Genomic DNA, 21,484 nt, shown 5'->3' with positions numbered 1-21,484 from the left:
GAAAACAAGAGGTAGAGTTGAGTGTTGTCAGCATATGGCTGACTCCTCAGCCCAAACCTCCTGAGGACCTCTTCCAGCGGTTCCATGTAGATGTTAAACAACATTGAGCCCTGAGGAACCCCATGGCATAAATGCCATGGGGCAGAGCAACTGTCCCCCAGCACTACCCTCTGGACACGGTCAGCCAGGAAGGAGCAGAACCACCGTAAAGCAGTGCCCCCAACTCCCAATCCAATTATTCTTGAATTCCTGTATGCTACTTTGTATTTATTGAAATATTGATTTCAGAAATAATAGCTAGTGATATAAATATTTTGGTTTAGCATACAGGCCAGCAGTCCAGTAATGGAACTTGATCATTCCGATGGAGCATTAAAAATACATTATTCAGATCGCTTGGTGACCCTACTGAGAGAGGTGCGGCAGTTGTCTGCCCTTGGCTTTGTTATTCCTGCCAAAATACAGCAAGCATCAAATACTGCACAAAAATTCTGCAAGCAGGCAGTGATTCTCAAACAGGTATTGTATTATAAATGACACATTATGACTGTATTGAATGCCATCAGATTGATTGATGGTTGTAAGATGTGCTTTTGTCGTCTCTGTATCATGTGGACCATGATAAATTTACTTTGGTTGATCATTGGGTCTTGACATCGTTTAATCATGTGAAAGTATACCTAGGCCAGTTAGTTTGACATCCAAACGATGGGGAATATTTGGAAATGTTAAAAAGTTTCTATTAGAATTGTTTCTCATTCTATAATACAACATTTAAATAGATGTTATATTTAAAAATGTAGAGCTAAAATCATAGATTTCGCACATGCACACGAATGTGGGAGGGTGCCCCACCTTCCCCAACGGGTCTGCAGGGTTAAAAAGGTTGGGGACTGCTGGCCTAGACAGTCTTCCTTGGTGTGTTGGGTTCTCATGGGATGAAATCCTACTTACTGTAGTAAGTTTCAATTAAAGTACGACCCTTGAATCAGTGGAAATTTGATGACCCAACTCCACCACAAGTTCAATTGACTCAGAAACTCTAAGCTAGTTGCCACTTACTACACTAAATGCCAGGATTTCAGCCATCATGTCTAGTTGATGTTTAGGGTTCTCTTATTTTTAACAGCAGCCATTTAGGTAGTATCACAAGCTCCTTTTAAGATATAGAAATAATAAATAAGTAGTAAATTACATTATATAAAGTTACATAGAATACTTTGCATATTGATGTTAACATCTTTGTTTATTAACTGGAAAAGGACCGTCACAAAAGCTAGGACATTTAAAACATTTAAATGCTGTGACAAACAGTGTCAGGATGTATGCTGGTTCCTGGGGTTCGGGTTTACATTTCAGGCACTTGATGTATCAGTATTATATATTTAAATAGTAGAGATGGGGGTATTCGTAGATGAATACGAATATTTCCCCACAGGCGGAAATAACAAGAGTTATTTTGTATGTTATTTTGCATGTACTGTATATTACATTACTATTTACTAGTGATGGGTGTATTCGTATTCATAGACGAATATCTCTCCACAGGTGGAAATAATGAGGGTCCGGCCCCATGGAGCCAGACCATTCACTCACCGTTTGGCCACTGCCACAGGCGCAGCAGTGTCTTCCTATCGCTCTCTGCTCTGCAATGGATTAGCCACTGTGCAACCTGGCAGAGAGGCTTGTCATCCCACCTTCAGCCAGGAGTGGCTAATCCATTGCAGAGCACAGCATTATTTCCACCTGTGGGGAGATACTGGTATTCGTCTACGAATACAAATACCCCCATCTCTAGTAAATAATAATGTGATATAGATTCTAAATACTGTAATACATAAAATAATAACCAGAGAGAGATGCAGTTAAGGCTAAATATGGTGCTTATTCATAATGGGCTTCATATTCTTTTTTCTTTCCTTTTTATAGGTAGCTCATTTTTACAACAGCATTGATCAGCAAATGATTCCAAGTCAGAAGCCAATGATGCTACAATCTGCTTTAGCATTTGAACAGATAATTAAAGTAATTCCTTTTTTTACTGTTTCAGCATTTTGTTACATTGTCTTCCAGAAGCTTTAATTCATGCAGCATGGAAAGGAAGAGGGTGCATGAAGTTTCTTAAGAATACTTATCCTTCCTGAAGAAGGCAGTTCATAGTATGAGGAATGTAGAAGAGAATTAAACAAAAAAGTATTAGTATAAACAAAAAGAGAATTAAACAAAAAAGTACAGTGGGGTCTCTACTTAAGAACTTAATCCGTATTGGAAGGTGGTTCTCAGGTTGAAAAGTTCTTATGTTGAATCTGCATTTCCCATAGGAATGCATTGAAAACCATTTAATCCGTATCTGCTCTTTTCCGTCCATAGAAACTACGTATTAGTATAAACAAAAAAAGAAAAATATGTCCATTTTTAATTCTCTGCCTTTCTTTGCTTAAAGTAACTAGTTTTTAAAATCTGCATATGGATTCTGTATGAAGCCATGGGTATGCTAATGAGAAAGTAGATATATTTTATTTTCAAAGAATTAAAAATTTGCTACTCATTTGTGTATTTTCTGTTTCTCATAGCACTCAAAAGCAGAGGGACAAATAACATGGGATAATCCTAAAGAACTAGAAACATATATCAAGAAACTTCAAAGTGCAGCAGAACGACTTGCCACAGAAAACAGAAAGTTGAGGAAATGGCACACTAATTTTACAGAAAAGGTGGGCTTAAACATCATGTGTTAATTTGCTTCATTTTTGTTTTCCTCTTTGTTCTTGACAAACTTTAGCGTTTTTAAAATTCTATTTGCTAGGTAGTTGGCCTGATGAACATTGACCTACTTCGGCAACAACAAAGATGGAAAGATGGCTTGCAGGAACTCCGAGCAGGGTTTTCCAGCCTTGAATCACAGGCATGACATCATTGCTTATTAACTTTGAAGTAAAATATCATGGGAAATCAATGCAAAAATGTTTAGAGTTCTAAGGTTATACACAATGCTTTTCTTCTAGTGCCTTGAATCCAGCTGGTAATCTCAGTGGACCTATTGGGCAGAATCCTATTGCATAATTTTGCACCTGGCATAGCTTAGATTTTAGCACCTTTAATTTACACTAATTAAAAGCTTCCTGTTGTGGAGCCCAAGGTTCCCTTGGGCTTCTTGGGAGCCATAGGATGGTGTGCATGTATAAAGCCTTTATCTGTGATGATTGAACATATTATTAAGAATTTGTAACACATCTCTCTCAATTGTAGGGTTTCCATTCCCGTGACATGAAAGCATGGAGACAACACTGGAATTATCAACTATATAAAGCTTTGGAACATCAGTATCAAATGGGTTTGGAAGCACTAAATGAAAACCTGCCAGAAATAAACATTGATTTAACTTACAAGTAGGTTATATATTCCAGTTGGTCAAAAAAATGAAAGATGCATGTGTGTTTCCATACCTACTAATAGATTAAATGCAGCCTTATTGCTTCATGGAATGTGGTTTGAGGATCAAAGTTTTAATATATTAATTAATTTTTCAGACAAGGGAGATTGCAGTTCAAGCCTCCTTTTGAAGAAGTACGAGCAAGATACTATAGAGAAATGAAGAGATTCATCTCTATCCCTAACCAGTTTAAGGGAGTCAGTGAGACAGATGAGGAGTCAGTTTTTTCTGTCATGACTGAAAGAAATGCAAGTGGATTTCTGACCACTTTTAGTAAAGCAGAAGACTTGTTCCGAAGATTGGCAGAAGTTGCAGATCAATTTAAGGTATATGAATTGATGCATCTGGTTCAAATTCTCCTGAGGGTGGGGTCATAGACATAGTACAACACTCCTATCTGTCACTTTGTGCTCTCGTTTAGGTGAATGTGGTTACAGATGCCTCTTCAGACCTTTGCATTGAATGTGTGAAGGATTGAGAGACTTCTGGGTAGGCAAGGACCTTGGAAATGGGTCTTACTTGTGTCTCTACTTAAAAGCTCCAGGCTGTAACACCTTAATAGGGCTTAGATGTTCATGGATGTGCTTTTGTTAGATATATAAACAGGCTTATTTGGAAATATACCCCACTGAGTTCAATGGATTTACTTGCAAATTTGATTAAAACTGTAGCCTTAATTTTTTTGATCTTAATATGATATAGTATATATCTATGCAGCATAAATCTCTATAAATATATATTAATTTAAAGCATGACAGTTCCAATTAAGATTTCAGCATTATGAGAGATGGCAATATTTAAGAAATGCTTGGAATTTAGAATATGATCGTTTCATGGATTTTCATATCCAGAACCTTTAACCCCCAAATGCATAGAGCATATCTCTTGATTCAGTGCAGAGAATTTTATATTGACTACTTAGTTCTAAAAGATATTTCATTTTCTTTGTTACAAAAACATGGATGCTGTGCAAAGGAGTGGGTAATAATTGGGCAAGTGGATATGGAAGAACTTGTGGAGAACAATTTATTCAATGAGCAGGACTGGGAAAAAAATTTCAAAGCCCTAAAAGTGAGAGGAAAAGAAGTGGAGCGCCTTCCAAGGTACCAAGCAGTAAAAGAATTATATATGAATAATCACCTACTACGTGTTCGTTTTGCCAGCATGGATAACATGTGAAATTCACTTGCATATGAAAAATTGTTTTGTGAATATTGAGAATTTCCTCTCACACAGCAATTTTCTGTGTCAAATTAGACCCAGTCTAACTGAAAATTTCTTTTCTATTTCATGCCCCACTTTTTCTCTAAGAGACTCAATGCAGCAAGTGTAGTAATCACCTGTGTTTATTCTCATAGCAACACTGTGAAGTAGGTTAAGCTGAGAGGTCGTGACTATCCCAAGGTCAACCAGTGAATTTCATGACTGATTGGGCACTGCATTATGCGGTTCCCTACTCATAATCCGGTGCTGACCTTAACATCGTACTTAAAATATTCTTATGAATATAATGGTGAACACATACAATGATAATGATTTTATCCATATGTAATGATGAATGGTACTGCATTTCTGTAATTACAGGAGTTAATTATCAATTTAAAAAGCCAATTATTAATTACAAATGTCAATTAGAAATGAGGATTATACCTTAGTGATAGAATACCTTAGTGACAGAATACATTCTGTCTCTGAGCTCTGCTTTAAGAAGGATGAAACAGGAGCTGATGGGAAGAAAGACATCTCCACCTAAGACATGGGGGACCTGCTGTTAGTCAAAATTAGGTAATATGGGGTAGATGGATAAATTGTTCAACCATGTATAATGCAAAACTATGAGTAGTTCTAAATGTGGTTACTTAACCAATTGGAATATCAGAGCACAATTCACACACAACATACTTCCTTTAAAAATGTGAAAGAGGAGGGGGAAAGGAGGGGAAATTTTGTAAGCCTGAGGTTAGTGCAGATTCTGGTTTGTAATAATAAACCTTGGCTTGTTGCTATGTCAGAATCAGGTCAATGCCATGTCAATGCCAACACAAGCTGTGTTGTTTAAAGTTTATTGTAAACTTTGAATCATATGGATTATAATTGATTTGTGGTTGTAATTATTGAAGCACTGTGAAAGTAGACTGCATCATAGTGAATTGCAACCCAGTGAAGTCTGTGATCGACGATCTGATCCAAAAGTTGTACGATGTCCTTGTGATGTCTTTGAGAAAGTCCATACAAGGTAAAAGTCAAAAGAAAGCAGTTTTATTGCTGCTATAGATAGCAGTAAAATTTTACTTAGGATTCTTTTGCCTAGCATTTTTATACTAGTATTTTGAATACAGATTTAAAAAAATGTGTTGACTGCGATGGGAGTGTATTGATAGGATATTGACAGGCTTAGAGAGTTGTGAATAACTATACACATGTTGTCTGGTTTTATGTTTGTAATAACTGTCTCGTTATACAGATCTCATGTTTTTCTGTACTGGCCACCAAGTACTATTGGTTGTAGAGTTAAGCATTTGCAAGTGATCGCTCACTAAATAAGTAGTTTTGGCAATCTGGTACTCCGTGTAGTTGTTATTGGACCAGTTGTGGGATTTAAAAAAAACTTAAATGGAGAGCAGTATCAAAACCCCAAAGTGTTTGGACTTTTTCAGTTGTTCATGCTGCTTTGTTTGTTGTACTGAAGGGCAACATCTAAAGTTTGGCTTTTTCCTATGCAAAAGATCTGTCAGTACTCTGGATGTAACCAAAAGTGCATAGCCCGGATTAGTTTTATATGTTCGGGGGTTTTGTTTTTTTTATGTAAAATAGTATAAACTTTACATAGAAAACATGGGGTGAAATCCTATTATGCAGTTATACAGAAGGTGTAACCTTCAGAGGTAAGTAGCCAAAAGTTAAGAAATCTCTGTAGATATTATGTGAATCCATGTGCAACAGATAAGTTCTACAAAGATTTCTTCATTTATCGCAATTCACCTCTAAAAGTGGTGTTTTTTTGTGTAACTGCACAATAGGATTTCAGCCATCAAGTATCTGGATGGGAAGAACTAGTGGAATAGGTGTATTATGTTTACAGTTATGCAAATTTCAGGTAGGAAGTAATGATTGATATTTGTTTTAGAATCGGGTATTGATGGTTTTGTTTTGTTTTTTCAATTCTCCACCATTTCTGGAATGCCTGCATGAAATAAATTGACCTGCAGCAATTTTCTCTATAAATATTTTGTAGTAGTTAAGACTCCTTCTACAAATGCAAAGTATTTTGTAGTTGTATAAAATTGAGAGATGAAGCCTATAGGAACTTGTTTTGATTTCTTAATGTTGCAGTCCATTAAAAGGCACAGTTTTATAAAGTTTTATAGGGCTCATAGGATCTTGTTGAAGAATCATATAATTTAGGCTGACAGTAAAACTTGGCTCTGATTTGGACAAATTTACATTGAATGATTTTCTGCACGAATATAATGTCTCCAGAAGAAAACTGAGTGTATTTCACAGGTGTGTCACATAGTCCTATGTATGCCTTGGATCACTGCCTACATCATTCCCAATTAATATGCCTAGGGGCTGATGGGAATTACAGTCAGAACATCTAAAAATCTCTGGGTTGAGGAAGGCTGCCACAGAAGTTGTTGATAATTCATTGTTATTGGTACATTGTAAAAACTCTAAAAAAATCATATTGCATTTATTTTATTATAGCCCATCTACATGATATTAATTCGTTTCTAAATGATGCCATGAATACCTTAGTGATGAGGCCCCAAACTGTGGATGAAATAACAGAAGATAATATAAAATATAAAAACCTAAAAGAAAAAAAAGAGGAGGTAATTTTTATACTGTTAAGTAATGTGCTTTTCTATCTTGTGTTTTAGCCAGGAACCCAGGTTTTTTTCCTTGCCATATGGGCAAACGGCAGGCGGAACAAAACTAGCATCATAAGTGCAAGTTGTACCATGCCTAGGATTCAGCTTCTGCTGAGAATGCTCACCTGTGTTCCTCTTGCGTAGTTGGCAGGGATAAGGATGCACAGGAATTCTCCCCTACAATTGTGGGGCTTGTGGGTTGGGAGAGCTAGAGCTGATAGGTGAGAGTCTCAACCTGTGTGACTGTGGATCCCCCCCCCCCTTTTGTGGTCAGCTGTAGTGAAATCCTTTGAACAGGTTTTTTTAGGGGGCATATTTGGAAGAATTAAAAATTGGTTTCAGAAATGGAATAAAAGATGCTTCTATAGGATTGTGGGCTATTTATTGTTGCATGTGCAGAATCATTCAATACCATTTCCTCTTTTATTGGTGTGAATGTGCTGTATAAGAGACATTTAGAAGTGATGAAGTGCTACAAGTCTGTATTTCTACTTTTCTGATTTGTAGAACAAATTGCTCATGTTTTTAGAATGCCATCAGTGTTCTAAAAACGCTGTTTTGTCAGCCTTGGTTCACATTATACACACACACATTCAGTTATGCAACTTTAAAAGGAGAATAGTTATGTCCTTGTCGAAAAGTGTGTTATACATAGTTTTCAATAAATCTGACAAATGATTGACTTGGAGTAACCTTCCATAACACTTGCTGTCCCACAGTAAAATTAATTAAACAACTTGGATTAAAAATAGATTTTGTTAATTCTTATGGATTCTAAATGTTTTCATTATTAGTCAACATATTTATTTTTTGATACTGAATGTTTATATATATTTGTTAGCAAACATGGCTAAAGATCTCATGTTTATTGAAATAAGCCAAGATTCTACATTTGCTTAATATTTATATTCATATAAAATTTGTTCATTTAGGTTTTCCTCCTTTTTAAAGAAGCAGAAAGTAAAAACAAACTTTTGAGAACTGTGGCTGGTGGTGGTATTGAAACAATTGGTAACCTAAGAGCAACGTGGGACAAATTTGAATTAATGATGGAAAGTCATCAGCTGATGGTTAAAGAGCAGGTAATTTGGCATCAATTGTACAAATGTGCATTGAGATAGTTATTGTATGTCAGAAAATGTGAAAATATTATCAATTAAAGGAAATAACTTACGTTGTGATCCTTCAGTGGTATGAGCTGACTATGCACTGCAGGTGACTTGACATGTTATATGAGACCAAATGTGATTTTGCTACACCACGTATGTTTTAAATAAGCTGCAATAAATCAAAGCTCTCTGACAAATGTATCTGTAGATTACACATATTTTCAAACAAACATTTGTTATATTCATATCTATTTAGATTTACATTGGGAAAAAATATAGGGACTCCCAGTAAGTGTTCACTTTGGGGCGAAGGCAGAGGCCCCAGAGAGCTTTGTATCATCCTAGCAGTTCGTCAGAAATATATCCACAATGTGCAAGTAAATTCACTTTTTTACTCCCTATGCTCCTTGTGAGGAAAATGCAAATTTACTTCAAAAAGGAGCACAGAGTCACAGAGTATAAAGCTCTGGATTTAAAGTTGGGAATATGTAATTATTTAAAATGATACAGGGATCTTTAAACAATGAGGATACTGATACAGTGGTGCCTTGACTTACAACCGTCTTGACTTGTGACCAATTTGAGGTATGACCAGCTTCGGTCACAACATTTTGCTATGTTTGGTTCTGTAGCACCTACGGTTTGGGCTGGCTGGGTGGGGGCTTATGATGGGTCTTGCAGTGTGTTTTTAGTCCCTGCTGGAATGGGTTTTTTCCCAGCTGGAACAGATTAATCGTGTTTCAATGTACAGTGGTACCTTGATTTAAGAACTTAATCTGTATTGGGACTGCGTTCTTAAGTCAAAACGTTCTAAAGTCGAAACACCATTTCCCACACGAATGCATTGAAAACCATTTAATCTGTATCTGCTGTTTTTGTTCTTAAATTGAGGCGCTGTTCTTAAGTTGAAGCATTGGTTCCCATAGGAACTAATGCAAAGATGGTTAATCTGTATCTACCACTAGGGGGTGAATTTTTAAATTTTTTTTCTTCTTTTGACGTAAGGTGAACTTAGGTCAAAAAAAGGGCAGGAAAGGTTTTTTCTTCTTCTTTTTTGGTTCTTAAGTCAAGGCTCTGTTCTCAAGTCGAAGCAACTTTTTGTGAACGGAGCTGTTCTTAACTCAAATCATTCTTATGTAGGGGCATTCTCAAGTCGAGGTACCACTGTATTCTAATCCTGAAGACTACCTTGTTTCCCTGAAAATAAGACCTACCCTGAAAATAAGCCCTAGTATGATTTTTTGCGATGCTCGTAATATAAGCCCTACCCCCCAAATAACCTCTAGTTAAGTGAAACCCCACCCTCCACCACTGTGCTGCATTGTGCAGCAACCAGAAGAAGATGATATGACTGTAAAATGAAACATCCCCTGAAAATAAGCCCTAATGAGGTTTTTGGAGCAAAATTTAATATAAGACCCTGTCTTATTTTCAGGGAAACACAGTAGGCATGATTGCCAGTGCTGCTGTTTATCAGTTTCTGTGGTCTCTTGCATGAGGCTTGTAAATCTTTTGTAAATGCGATGCTAGAATCTGGATTGCACTCATATTTTATTATGCCTTTAGCTTTTCATAATGTGGAACACAAAATACAGCACAAGAAGAAAAAAAGTATACTGTTTATTTCATCTATAATGTAATTTTAAATAAAGCTAAATTGCTAAAGCAAATCAGTAAGATTGTTTTTATATCCTCTTTAGATTGAAGTGATGAAAAGCAATGTGATGTCACGTGTTAATATGTATCTTCAAGAACTGGAGAAATTTAAAGCTCGTTGGGATCAGTTAAAGCCCACTGATGATGTAATTGAAGCTGGCGATCATGATTTGTTGCAGAAAAGTGCTGAGACCATAAAGGAAAAGAAAACTGAGTTTGATGAACTTGAAGATACAAAACAAAAACTGATGTATGTTAATTTTAATGTATACACAGATGTATATCAATATTTGAGGAATATCATGCAGAAAGTATTTTTTTAAAAAGCAAGTGAGACAGGTAACCATAGTGAAGTACAGTTTTAAAAAATTATCAGGTCTGTGCCTATCTTAAATAGCAAAGAAACATACAGCTTCTATTTGGGGTCACTATTATAAAACAGAAAGATCAGGACCTCTTTTCAATTTTGTACCAGGTCATAACAACCATATTACTTGAAAACTAAATTGTTCACCTGACCAAGGACTTATTAAAGGTAATTAAAAATATGTGGTTACCAGAGCTCAGTGAATTGTTGAGAGAACCACATTACTATAGCATTGTTTGAATTTATGTGGAACAGCCAGTGACAGGATGGGAGCTTTGTGTTTACGAAACTAAGAGACAGTGGTATGGAATTTTTTTATTCTGCATACAATTTTAACATTGCCATATTTTTTTTTCTTTAGTAATGACTGCAGCCATTTTGAATTAGAAGAGCCTGATTTCTCTTTAGCCAATGAAGTCCGCAGAGATATTGAGAGTTGTGCAGAAATCTGGGCCCTGTATGAAGAATTTTATGAAGGTTTTCGAGAAAAAGCCAATGAAGATTGGATTACTTTTAGGTCTGGCTCTTTCTGTTCTTTAAATCCCTTGTTTATAACAGTATTTTACCTGTGGTGAACTTAACATTTCATTCATGCAGGAGCAAGACCTACCTGTTTGAAGAATTTCTGTTGAACTGGCATGATAAACTGAGGAAAGTTGAGGAACACACTATCATGACTGTGAAGTTGCAAAAAGAGGTTGACAAATACAAAGTAAGATGCTGAAAGAGAAACAGAGCAAATGGGCTTTGGGATGTGTTTTAGAAGAGTCTGTAAGGAAATACTGTATTTGGAAAAGCTGTATATAATTGTACCTTCATGAAGAAGGGTAGATATTTATTGAGGTCTTTAGCTGGCATATGGCATTCTAACTGTACAAAGTGTATTATTTCCCTGCATGTTTCATAGAATGTGCCATAACTATTATTCTCTTATTGTTTATGGATGCTGAGAATAAAAAAGTAGGAAATAACATAAGAGTGTTCCTAACTGAAATTAGACATCATTAATTAATTATATGGTGTGCTCTATGCTCCATTCAGGTGTTACACCTGTAAAGTGTATAGTGTAGGTAATGGAGGGGATATGTATAACTTATGTGCCCAGGGACACTTCGGAGAAGTTACTGAGAGCTTCATGTGCCTCTTAAGAGGTACCTGTAAGGATGTTCACCTGAATATGCATGCGATTATGAGGCCTTATTAGTTCTGCCTTCCATGCAAGCACTGTAAGCACATACAGAGAACACACAGATACCTCTTCTTTATGCTGACTGTAGAAAGGTCTGAGTGAGTTCTGGGCAGGTGGGACATTTATGTTTGGGAGTTATTTGTGCCCCTAGCTCTCCACCACCCTCACACCTCAATAAGGTTTTAGCTCTTGGCTGATCAAAGCTTTCAACATGTTTTTTTTTTACTTCAGCATTGTTTAAGGTTAAAGCTCTTCCATAACATTGCTACTGCAATATGTATCTCTTGCTGAACATCTCTGTATTGCTTAAAATGAAATATGTCCACCATCAACAGTGGAAACACTAAATCAACTATATTATTAGTACTTACTGTAAAATAAAGAACTGAAGATGGAAGTTTTGGGTATAAGTTCCATTGAAAGCATTGTGGCTTACTTCTAGGAAGATGTCACTTAGTATTGTGCTGTTACGTATATATCAGAAAGTTGTATTCTTAAATAGTAGGATACCATCTTCAAATTAGGTGGGCTTATATATGCATTTTTTAAAAACTCCAGATGACACTTCCAGTGTTGAAATATGTTAGAGGAGAACACTTGTCTCCAGATCATTGGCTGGATCTCTTTCGCATACTTCGTTTTCCCAGGGGTACTAGTTTAGAGAACCTAGTATTTGGAGACCTCCTAAAAGTGGCAGACATCATTGTGGAAAAAGCAGCAGAACTTAAGGTATGAATTATTATTGAAACATGTGCTATCAGCTGTAAAATTACTTGGAATAATTATTTATTTGAGCTGTCCAATGTTTTTGTAGCCTCCATATAGAACAACAACAAAAAAACATGATAGCCTAAAAATCTGCTGAACCACTTCTTTCTTCTTGGTACAGATGCCAATTTGAGATTCATTTAATTTATGTAAGTTTGTTGATGAGAATGACTGTTATTTATATTAAAAGGTGGATTTTTTCATGTTTTACTTTAATTGATGCTCTGAAAAAGCACTACCCACATGTATAGTAATATATAATTTCCATTCATTTGATTGAAAAGAAAACATGGCACTGATTCTCTCTTTTGACTTCTTGGAACCATGAAGGAGAATCAATTGTTTAATTCATTAAAATGTACTTTATATTTGAAAACAGGATCTGAATAGTCGGGCTCATGGTGAGGTCACAATCAGAGAAGCCTTGCGTGAGCTGGAGCTTTGGGGAATTGGAGCAGTCTTTACATTAACCGATTATGAAGATAGCCAGAATCGGATGATCAAATTGATTAAGGACTGGAAAGACATTGTGAACCAAGTCGGTGATAATCGATGCCTCCTTCAGTCCCTAAAGGACTCTCCATATTACAAAGGCTTCCAAGATAAGGTTTCTGTCTGGGAGAAGAAACTTTCTGAGCTGGATGAGTATCTGCAGAATTTAAACCAAATTCAAAGGAAATGGGTCTATCTGGAACCCATTTTTGGTCGTGGAGCTTTACCCAGGGAGCAATCACGCTTCAATAGAGTGGATGAAGAATTTAGGTAAATTGTATTTTCCATAACATTCTCAATCCTCCTTTTTCAAAATATTTTTAATGGGCAAACAGGACATAGTAGTCTGCAAATTATGCAAATCTTAATTAAATTCCATGTGCTGCTGTGTTAAGAGACAGCATTGATATTTTATTCTAGCCTTTTCCATGCTGTCTTCCAGATATCTTAAACTACAACTCCCATCATTTCTAATAATGCTATTGCCTGGAGGTGATGGGATCTGTAGTTCAACTCATCTGGAGTGAACCATATTAGGCAAGATTGAATATGATAATTTTGATGTGTACACTTAACTGTCTTTTAAACTATATGTTTTTAATATGTTTTTTCCATATCATTCTGTTTCTTTATAAAGATCAATACTGGCAGATATTAAGCAAGACAACCGCATAACATCCTTGAACGCTCGAGCTGGAATAAGAAATGCCTTGATTACTATTCTTGACCAGCTTCAGAGATGTCAAAAATCCTTGAACGAATTCTTAGAGGTACAAATTCCTAATAATTTTTATAACACTGGACGTAGCTATTCAGAGCTGATAGAAATGGAGATATCATTGTCCCTCAAAGTTTGCAGAAGTTTCAGGAAGAAATAAACTAAGGGGGCAACTCCCCTACTCAAAAAGCAAGAGTAAAGATTAGGTTGGTTCAGTAGAATATTGAGCAGGACGGGGGAATGGGAATAGCTTGCTGTTAGTAGGTAAGCACATTGTAAAATTCTGATTTATGTCGTTTTCAAATGCTTTCTGGATAGTTGCTTATGAAGAAAATTCCCTATTTTCAATTGCCTTGCTCTAGTAAAGCAGTGAGATCTCTTATGGACGCCATGATAAAATATAATGTGCACAAATTCTCTTTCTTAATCTGCAAAGAAGGGTTATCCAGTGGTTTGGGTTATTTCTCTCTGTCCCCAGGCATGCCAGGGATAACTCTCTAAAGAGACTTTGTTTAAGCTGTACGGGCTTGGCTTCTGCCCCTGATCAGTACCTGTCTTTGGGCAGTATTTTGGCTCTCTCCATTCCCCACAGGCTTGCTATTTTTATCTTTCACCACAGATCTTTCACATTTTCTCACAGGGGTCTCTCTTTTTAATTTGGGTGATCTCTTTAGAGCAACTATATGGTGTCAGCCATTTTTACCAACTCATGATAGCAGACCACATCTATCTACAGGGAATACACATCTGCTAGATTTAGACATCTTGCTGTTTTAAGCCGTTACATTGTGGGGGAACATATTTTCACGTCTAGTATTTCATGAACTCTTCCTAAATTTAAAAAGGAGTTTCTTAATTCTTTTTCAAAGCACTACTCACAAGGGAGCTTTTATAGACAGACACCAAAGGGGCCTTCTCTTCCTCTCTAAGGAGAGTGCCAGCAAATTAGTCAAGCAAATGGCCCCTTTCAGACAGCAGTGCTCAGCAGAAGTGATGTCTCTTGCTCACTTTTTGGGTTTAATGATTTCATACATCTCAGTAGTAGCATGGGCCCACCATCATTCCTGTACATTACAGCTCTTTCTAGCACCTTGCTAATAGACATCATATCTCAAAGTCATATGCACCTGCTTCTGATTCTGGAGCTTCACTCGTATCTCCTTTGGGAGTTCAGCTCCACCAATCTGAAAAGTGTGTTACTTTAGTGGATCCCTAGCAGATATCTTACCACCCCAGATGCCAGTCTAATGGGGTAGAGAGCTCACTGTTGGTGTTGGGAATAACCCAAACTGTTGGATGTCTCTTTCCTTGCAAACCAGAATGGGCTTCCCCAGTAAGTAAGTAACTAACATAACATTTTCATTTCTGAAATGTATAATATTATATTAGTATTGTATTTTTTTAAACATGTATTACTTCAATATCTTGAGGAGACAGAGCTATCTATTTTTAAACAGGAAAAGCGTTCTGCATTCCCTAGATTCTATTTCATTGGAGATGATGATCTTCTGGAAATTTTGGGACAGTCCACCAATCCATTAGTTATTCAGTCTCACCTGAAGAAGCTTTTTGCTGGTAAGCTATGAAGTATTCCATAAGTGTTTTTCAAGCTGCAAAACTTCCATTCCCTGTCATTTTTGTGTGTGTCAGTATGATGACTTTTCCCAGCTAAGGACATTGTCTGCCCACTTCTGTACTGCAAAACCTAAGACTGAGAACAGAGTAAAAGTTGAATGAAAACAAAATGCTCTAGCCGCCTAGAGTGGTCGTAAGACCAGATAGGTGGGATATAAATAAAATAAATAGTTTTCACGCTTAAAAAACCCCTCACCCTTAGTGTCTGTTCATGTTGTGTACAGTTTTGAGATGCCTTTTGAAAGACTACACTGTTAAAGAAGACATTGTTGCTCTTGTAATCCATTTCTTCTGTGCAGATTCGCATAGAAATGTGGAACTACTTCACACAATGTATTTTTTAATCCACACAAGTTTTTCCAGTCAGAGTAGGGGAAGCACTCATGTTTTTATACCACAATATTGTGGATGTAATCAACAGCAAATTCCTTAACCCCAGTGCAAATATATGTTATATTTACTAGAGCCGCTGTTGATCACGTCTGTCATTTTCCAGTTTGCATGTTGCATTTGCTTAACCTTGCAAAAAAAGTTTAAGTTTATACTTTTCTAAAAATAATTACAGCATGTCTACCCAAAAGATGAATTTCTGACTCATAGATAGCTTCTGAGGAGAAAGAAAAAGGTTAAAAAAAGGTAGAAGTCTTCTAATTTCCAAGCAGTGGTTGCTTGGAATTGATTTATAGTCACCACAGATAATGTATCTGACTAGTTATAAAGCAGGAGTTAACTTGGGAAGGCTGGCAGTGAGTTTTTATAGTTCTCTTACAAGGGAGACCTTCAAGGATTTGGTTGCAATAAGCTTCATTTAGGGGAAAAAGAGAGAGGAGTCCTTATGCTCCATTTTGAAAGAATATATGGAAGGATGGAAATTGCAGTTTCCCATCTTCAGATGTTTGGTCAAAATTTTCCCTCCGATGTTTTGCTTTCTAAAAAGTGCATATTCTTTTTGTTCACACATCCTTGTAAGTTGAAATCATGTAGGCTATCACAAAAGCACTGATTTAATTTGACTGTAGCTGTATATCCTCTCATGAAATAATGTATTGTAATAGAAAAGCTTCACAGTTGTGTAAAAAGTCAGTATGGATTGCATTTTATTAATTGCACATGTTCCTATCAATTAACAGGAATTCACAGCGTAAACTTTGATGAAGATTTTAAACACATAATTGCAATGAAGTCTTTAGAAGGTGAAGTTGTACCTTTTAAAAATAAAATTCTCTTGTCCAACGATGTTGAGGTAAGAAAATAAGCTCCAGATATACAGTAGTATCAAGACATTTGAGGAGCTAATGTGTTTTGTGGATTGTAATATTTATTTTGATACTTTTTTTGCCAGGTTTGGCTAAGCAAACTGTCTTCAGAGATGAAGGAGACATTGAAACAACTACTTATTGACTGTGTAACTACTGGGAAAAGATCACAGGGTTCGATTGATCCATTGCTATTTCCCTCACAGGTAGTTTTTTTCTTTCCTCCTCTGGAACACAGTTGTTATTAACATCATTTAAAGAGAAACTATTTTGGAGAAATAACTGATTTCACCAAAAAATATTTACTGTGTTCTATCAGTTAAAAATAATAGATTGAATTCTGACTTCACTATATTTAATTGCTGCATTGAAATAAATGGGAATAAAGTAAATATGATTTCAATGGAGTACTCTTTAACTATTAACTTGGATCCAATCCATTATGTTTTAGTTGGATTATTAAGTGAATATATTCACAAAGGCTTTCACGGCTGGGATCTAATGGTTGTTCTCGGTTTTTCAGGCTCTTTGGCCGTGTTCTGAAGGTTATTCTTCCTAGCGTTTCGCCAGTCTCTGTGGCCGGCATCTTCAGAGGACAGCAACTTGTGCTCTGGTCAACCTGTGCACAGGTTGCTGTCCTCTGAAGATGCTGGTCACAGAGACTGGCAAAACGTTAGGAAGAACAACCTTCAGAACACGGCCAAAGAGCCCGAAAAACCGAGAACAACTATTAAGTGAATGTTAGATAGTGTCCCCTGGTGTTTTATTAAGCTCTTACTTTGGATACAAAATACAGAATGGGGATATATTGTTTAGAAACATAGTAAGCACAGCTGATGGGGACATGGGAGAGGGCCTTCTTTGTTGCACTATGGAATGCTCTCCCTCGGGAGATCAGGATGGCCCCTTCCCTTTTATCCTTCCGAAAAAAGCTAAAGACCTGTCTCATTAGGCAGACTTTTAACAATTATAACTGAATTCCTGAACCCCATTTTAGCAGATAATTTTAATCTTTTTAATGTTTTCATGTTTTAAGCTTTTAATTGTATTTCAAATCATATATTGTTTAATTTATCTTTTAATATTTAACTTACTGTGTTTTTAAATTGTGTGAATCTTAATGTGAGCTGCTTTAGATTCCTTGTTGGAAGAAAAGCGGCATATAAATAAAACTAATAATAATATAAATTTCAATGTATTCGCAAAGGCTTTCACGGCTGGGATCTAATAGTTGCTGTGAGTTTTTCGGGCTCTTTGGCCGTGTTCTGAAGGTTGCTCTTCTTAACGTTTTGCCAGTCTCTGTGGCCGGCATCTTCAGAGGACAGCAAACTGTTTAGACTCTCCCTCCCCCTCCTCTCTCTCTCTCACACACAGAGCGGAAGTCATATTTAGGGGTTGCAGCCCACTGCCCCCCCCCGCATCCTCTCTGCCCATTTTAAACTTTGTTCCATGAAAGGCTACATGGTGTGTGTGGGGGGGAGTGAGGATTAATAAGGCAAGGCAAGGGAGAAGGAAGAGGAAGATAGAGAATAAAGACATAAAATTTCTCCCTTCTGCTCCTGGGTTGATCCTAGCTCCCAGAGAAATTCGGGAGGATTGGGGAAAGAGGCGGTGGGGGACCACCATTGATGTCACTGCCACCACCTCATCTCTTCCTTCCAGAAGGCAACCACAAAGTTTTGCTTACAGCAGGAGGGCAAACAAACAGCCTTCCTCCTACTCACTTCTCCTCCTTCCCCATCAAAGGAGAGACAAACACACATATACACACACACACACACACACACACACACACACACACAGAGGTGGGCAAGCGGTCGGGCGGGCAGCGGCAGTAGAGGAGGAGGAGGAGGAGAAGGGGAAATGGCTGTCTGGCGGTGGGCTCTGACCGCTCAGGCATAGCCGGCTCTGCTTCCCTCCCTCCGTCCAGACAGACCACCTGCCTGCCCACCTGCCTTCCTCCCCAACCGGTGCGGCCCCGCTCAGCGGTGGCGGCAGCGGCTCCTTCCTGGCCCAATTGAAGTGCACCCGGAGTATAAGATGACCCCCCCCCATTTGGAGGCAAGTTTTTGGGGCCAAATACGTTGTCTTATACACCGGCAAATACAGTATTTCTCAGTATATTAGAATTGAAGAGGGGATTTCGGGATATGCCTGCATATGCAGTGGGGAGTGGAGTTCTTGCCAAAATTATTCTCAGTGTTAGAACATTCTGATAGTGGTTCTGTATGGGTCCAAACCCACATGTGTGATTTCACACGGTCACACAAAGAACCTACACTTCTTGCATGGATTTTATATATCATTTGTTTTCTGAATTCTTTTGGGAGGAAGCATCAGCACAGTGTGGACGTTCACTGATTCCACCTAAAGTTTTCTGTGTCAGAGTCATGATTCATACTGTATGAGTAACAAAATCTATGCTGTGAACATTCAGATCATCCTTACCTTTAGACATTCAGATAATCATAACTTGTAATATGCATGTAAAATTGATGATACTTAATGAGAGATTACTGTATTTGAGCAAGAGGGAACTCTAGTTTATCTACAATTAAATAGATTTGTTTATTTATTCCCTCAGAATATTTGCAAATGTATAAACATGTCCCCTTGTTGCAATAGATACTTTGTTTAGCTGAACAAATTCAGTTCACAGAAGATGTTGAATATGCAATCAAGGATTGTAATTTGCAACAGATAGAATTAGAACTAATAGCTAAATTGGAACATTACACCAGCATAGACACAAATGTGGAAGATCCAGGCAATGCAGGTATGGAAAAGCTTATCAAATATATCTTTCAGCTGATTTGAAAGTAGCTTCTGTTACCTTACTGTTATGATACTAATTTTAATTTTCTTACTTCTGCTTATTTTGATTATATACTATTTTAAAATAAAATATTTATTAATAAATAATATAAATAAATACAGAATGTTTAAGAAACATTAATTAACAATACAAATACAGGATCAGGCAATACCTGGTCCTGTATTTGTAAAAAAAAATCAAGCAAACGAGAGTTAGTTTTCAATGGTAATTCATCTTCTTCAGGTTGTGTACCCAGTTTTTGTGGGTAGTTCAGAAAATTACATCTTCTATTAGAATCCAAAAATGTCATGGCTGTTGCTGGGGCCAGGTCCTGTTGTTGGATCATTGAATTATCATCTTTAATTTTTAATTACAAGTGAGAAGTTTGTATTGTGAGAAAGCAACTTAAAAAAAGAGGTTAATTTAGTGTGCGTATTTGCATGTTCTTCTTCGTGGTCTCTGTGAATGCACACTAATGTGCTTGCACAGAAATCTCCGGAATATTCCAGAGCTTTATGCTACTTTCGTCAAGGACCGCCCCCCTAGCCCACTAGCTTCGCCTGCCCTCTGAACTGCCTCAGATCTTTTTTGCTGCCACTGCATGAGATCTCCTTTTTGAGCTGCTGCAACTTCTAAAAAAGAGAACACATTTGTTAATCTTATTATTTCTTCAAATCAAACCTTCAGAATCAAGTTTGTCTTTATTTCTAGATTGTAAGAGACTGTTTTCTGAGACCGACCCCCATTTTCCCTTTCCCTTCCATTTTTTTCCTTCCCGCTATTTATGGCACCCCTTCCCCCCTTCAAAAAGTGCACAGCGTGCTCTAATAAGATCCCACTAACAGATGGCCATAATGTTTGGGGGAATCACATCAGACTTCCTCCTGCCAAATTTGTAAAAAATGTACCAAACAAGCGTTGAAGTTAAAGACAACAACACCTGAGGTGTTGTCTGGCAAAAATTACTTCAGCCCTCATAAAGTATGGATGCGCCTCCTAATACAGAGCCTCCAAATCAGTCTCCAGCACTGCTTATTGCATCCCCAACTGTTTCCAAGACCTCTGAAAGATCTAAGCACAAATCGAAGCCATTATCCTCTACTAAATCTACTTTAGTACCAAAGTCCCCTTCAGAATCAGACCAGTCGAAGTCAAAGAAAAAGAAAAAATAATCTACCGATGTCCATTCATCCAGACCAGTATCGGACCGTCCTCCCCTCTGTCCATCACTCTTGTATCCATTGATGCAGCAGCAGGCTGTTCTTTACAACTGAGGTAATTCAGAGGGTGGGCGGACCTAGCGGGCTAGGGGGCGGTCCTTGATTAAAGTAGCATAAAGCTCTGGAATATTCCAGAGATCTCTGCGCAAGCGCAGATTTAACCCATTAGTATGAATTCACAGATGGCCACTCAAAGAAATAGAGTTACAGGTAAGTAACCTCTTTTGTGTGTGTTTAATTTAAAGACCTCTTTAATTTCTGTTTTCCTTAGAATCTGGAATTCTTGAACTGAAACTTAAAGCCCTTATTCTTGATGTTATTCATAACATTGATATTGTACAACAGCTCAATGAAGCTCAGGTCCAGAGTGTTGATGACTGGGCTTGGAAGAAGCAACTACGATTTTATCTTAAGGAAAAAAAATGTTACATTCAAATGGTAGATGCTGAACTGGAGTATACATATGAATATCAGGTATGTATTTAAGAGTTTTTAATATGAATTATTAAAAAAAACACAAAATGTCCGGGTACACAAGGTTGAATTGGCCTAGAACTATAGCATGAGGGTTAGGAAGGCTTTAATACTTCGATCACTTTTGGGGTCTGACCAGAATTGTCCCTTCTGCTGTGGCTGCTATTCACAATGGGAGAGGTGACCAATGTGAGACAGGGCAAAAGATTAAATCTTCTTGCTCCATGGTGCAGTCCTAATGTAGCTCAAGTTTTCCTATTCTGCCTGATTGTTAGTTTAAAAAGTCAGGCAGCATTTGCAACAAGAGGCAAAAAAAATCTCATGCGAATACAGCTGTGGGAGGATTCAACTTTCGGCTCCTCCCTTTGTGCAAAGAAATCAGGAGATTTTTGGTGTTTAGAAACAGGTCTGATATTTATTGGTGTATTCAACAAATAACCAGTGTCAACAAAATGGTTCCAATGTCTTCCTCCTTCT

General features: G+C 37.3%; 1 protein-coding gene across 2 annotated transcripts in view; it reads left to right on the top strand.

The window, feature by feature from the left end:
* DYNC2H1 (dynein cytoplasmic 2 heavy chain 1) overlaps nt 1–21,484 on the top strand; it is a 190,117-nt gene that overhangs the window by 24,622 nt on the left and 144,011 nt on the right. For both annotated transcript variants that reach the window (XM_072993639.2, XM_072993638.2), the window contains exons 13-33: nt 324–519; nt 1,930–2,025; nt 2,574–2,714; nt 2,807–2,905; nt 3,250–3,389; nt 3,531–3,759; nt 4,409–4,536; nt 5,554–5,669; nt 7,142–7,269; nt 8,241–8,390; nt 10,118–10,323; nt 10,802–10,957; nt 11,038–11,152; nt 12,188–12,358; nt 12,777–13,159; nt 13,527–13,659; nt 15,065–15,182; nt 16,373–16,485; nt 16,585–16,704; nt 19,124–19,274; nt 20,805–21,007. In XM_072993639.2, coding sequence (XP_072849740.2) covers nt 324–519; nt 1,930–2,025; nt 2,574–2,714; nt 2,807–2,905; nt 3,250–3,389; nt 3,531–3,759; nt 4,409–4,536; nt 5,554–5,669; nt 7,142–7,269; nt 8,241–8,390; nt 10,118–10,323; nt 10,802–10,957; nt 11,038–11,152; nt 12,188–12,358; nt 12,777–13,159; nt 13,527–13,659; nt 15,065–15,182; nt 16,373–16,485; nt 16,585–16,704; nt 19,124–19,274; nt 20,805–21,007 — 3,292 coding nt within the window. The remainder of the gene's footprint in view (nt 1–323; nt 520–1,929; nt 2,026–2,573; nt 2,715–2,806; nt 2,906–3,249; nt 3,390–3,530; nt 3,760–4,408; nt 4,537–5,553; nt 5,670–7,141; nt 7,270–8,240; nt 8,391–10,117; nt 10,324–10,801; nt 10,958–11,037; nt 11,153–12,187; nt 12,359–12,776; nt 13,160–13,526; nt 13,660–15,064; nt 15,183–16,372; nt 16,486–16,584; nt 16,705–19,123; nt 19,275–20,804; nt 21,008–21,484) is intronic.

Source organism: Pogona vitticeps, chromosome 3 (assembly GCF_051106095.1).
Source record: "Pogona vitticeps strain Pit_001003342236 chromosome 3, PviZW2.1, whole genome shotgun sequence".
Lineage (NCBI taxonomy): Eukaryota > Metazoa > Chordata > Lepidosauria > Squamata > Agamidae > Pogona > Pogona vitticeps.
The sequence above is the reverse complement of the archived record's forward strand: the minus strand, read 5'-3'. Positions and strand labels throughout refer to the sequence as shown.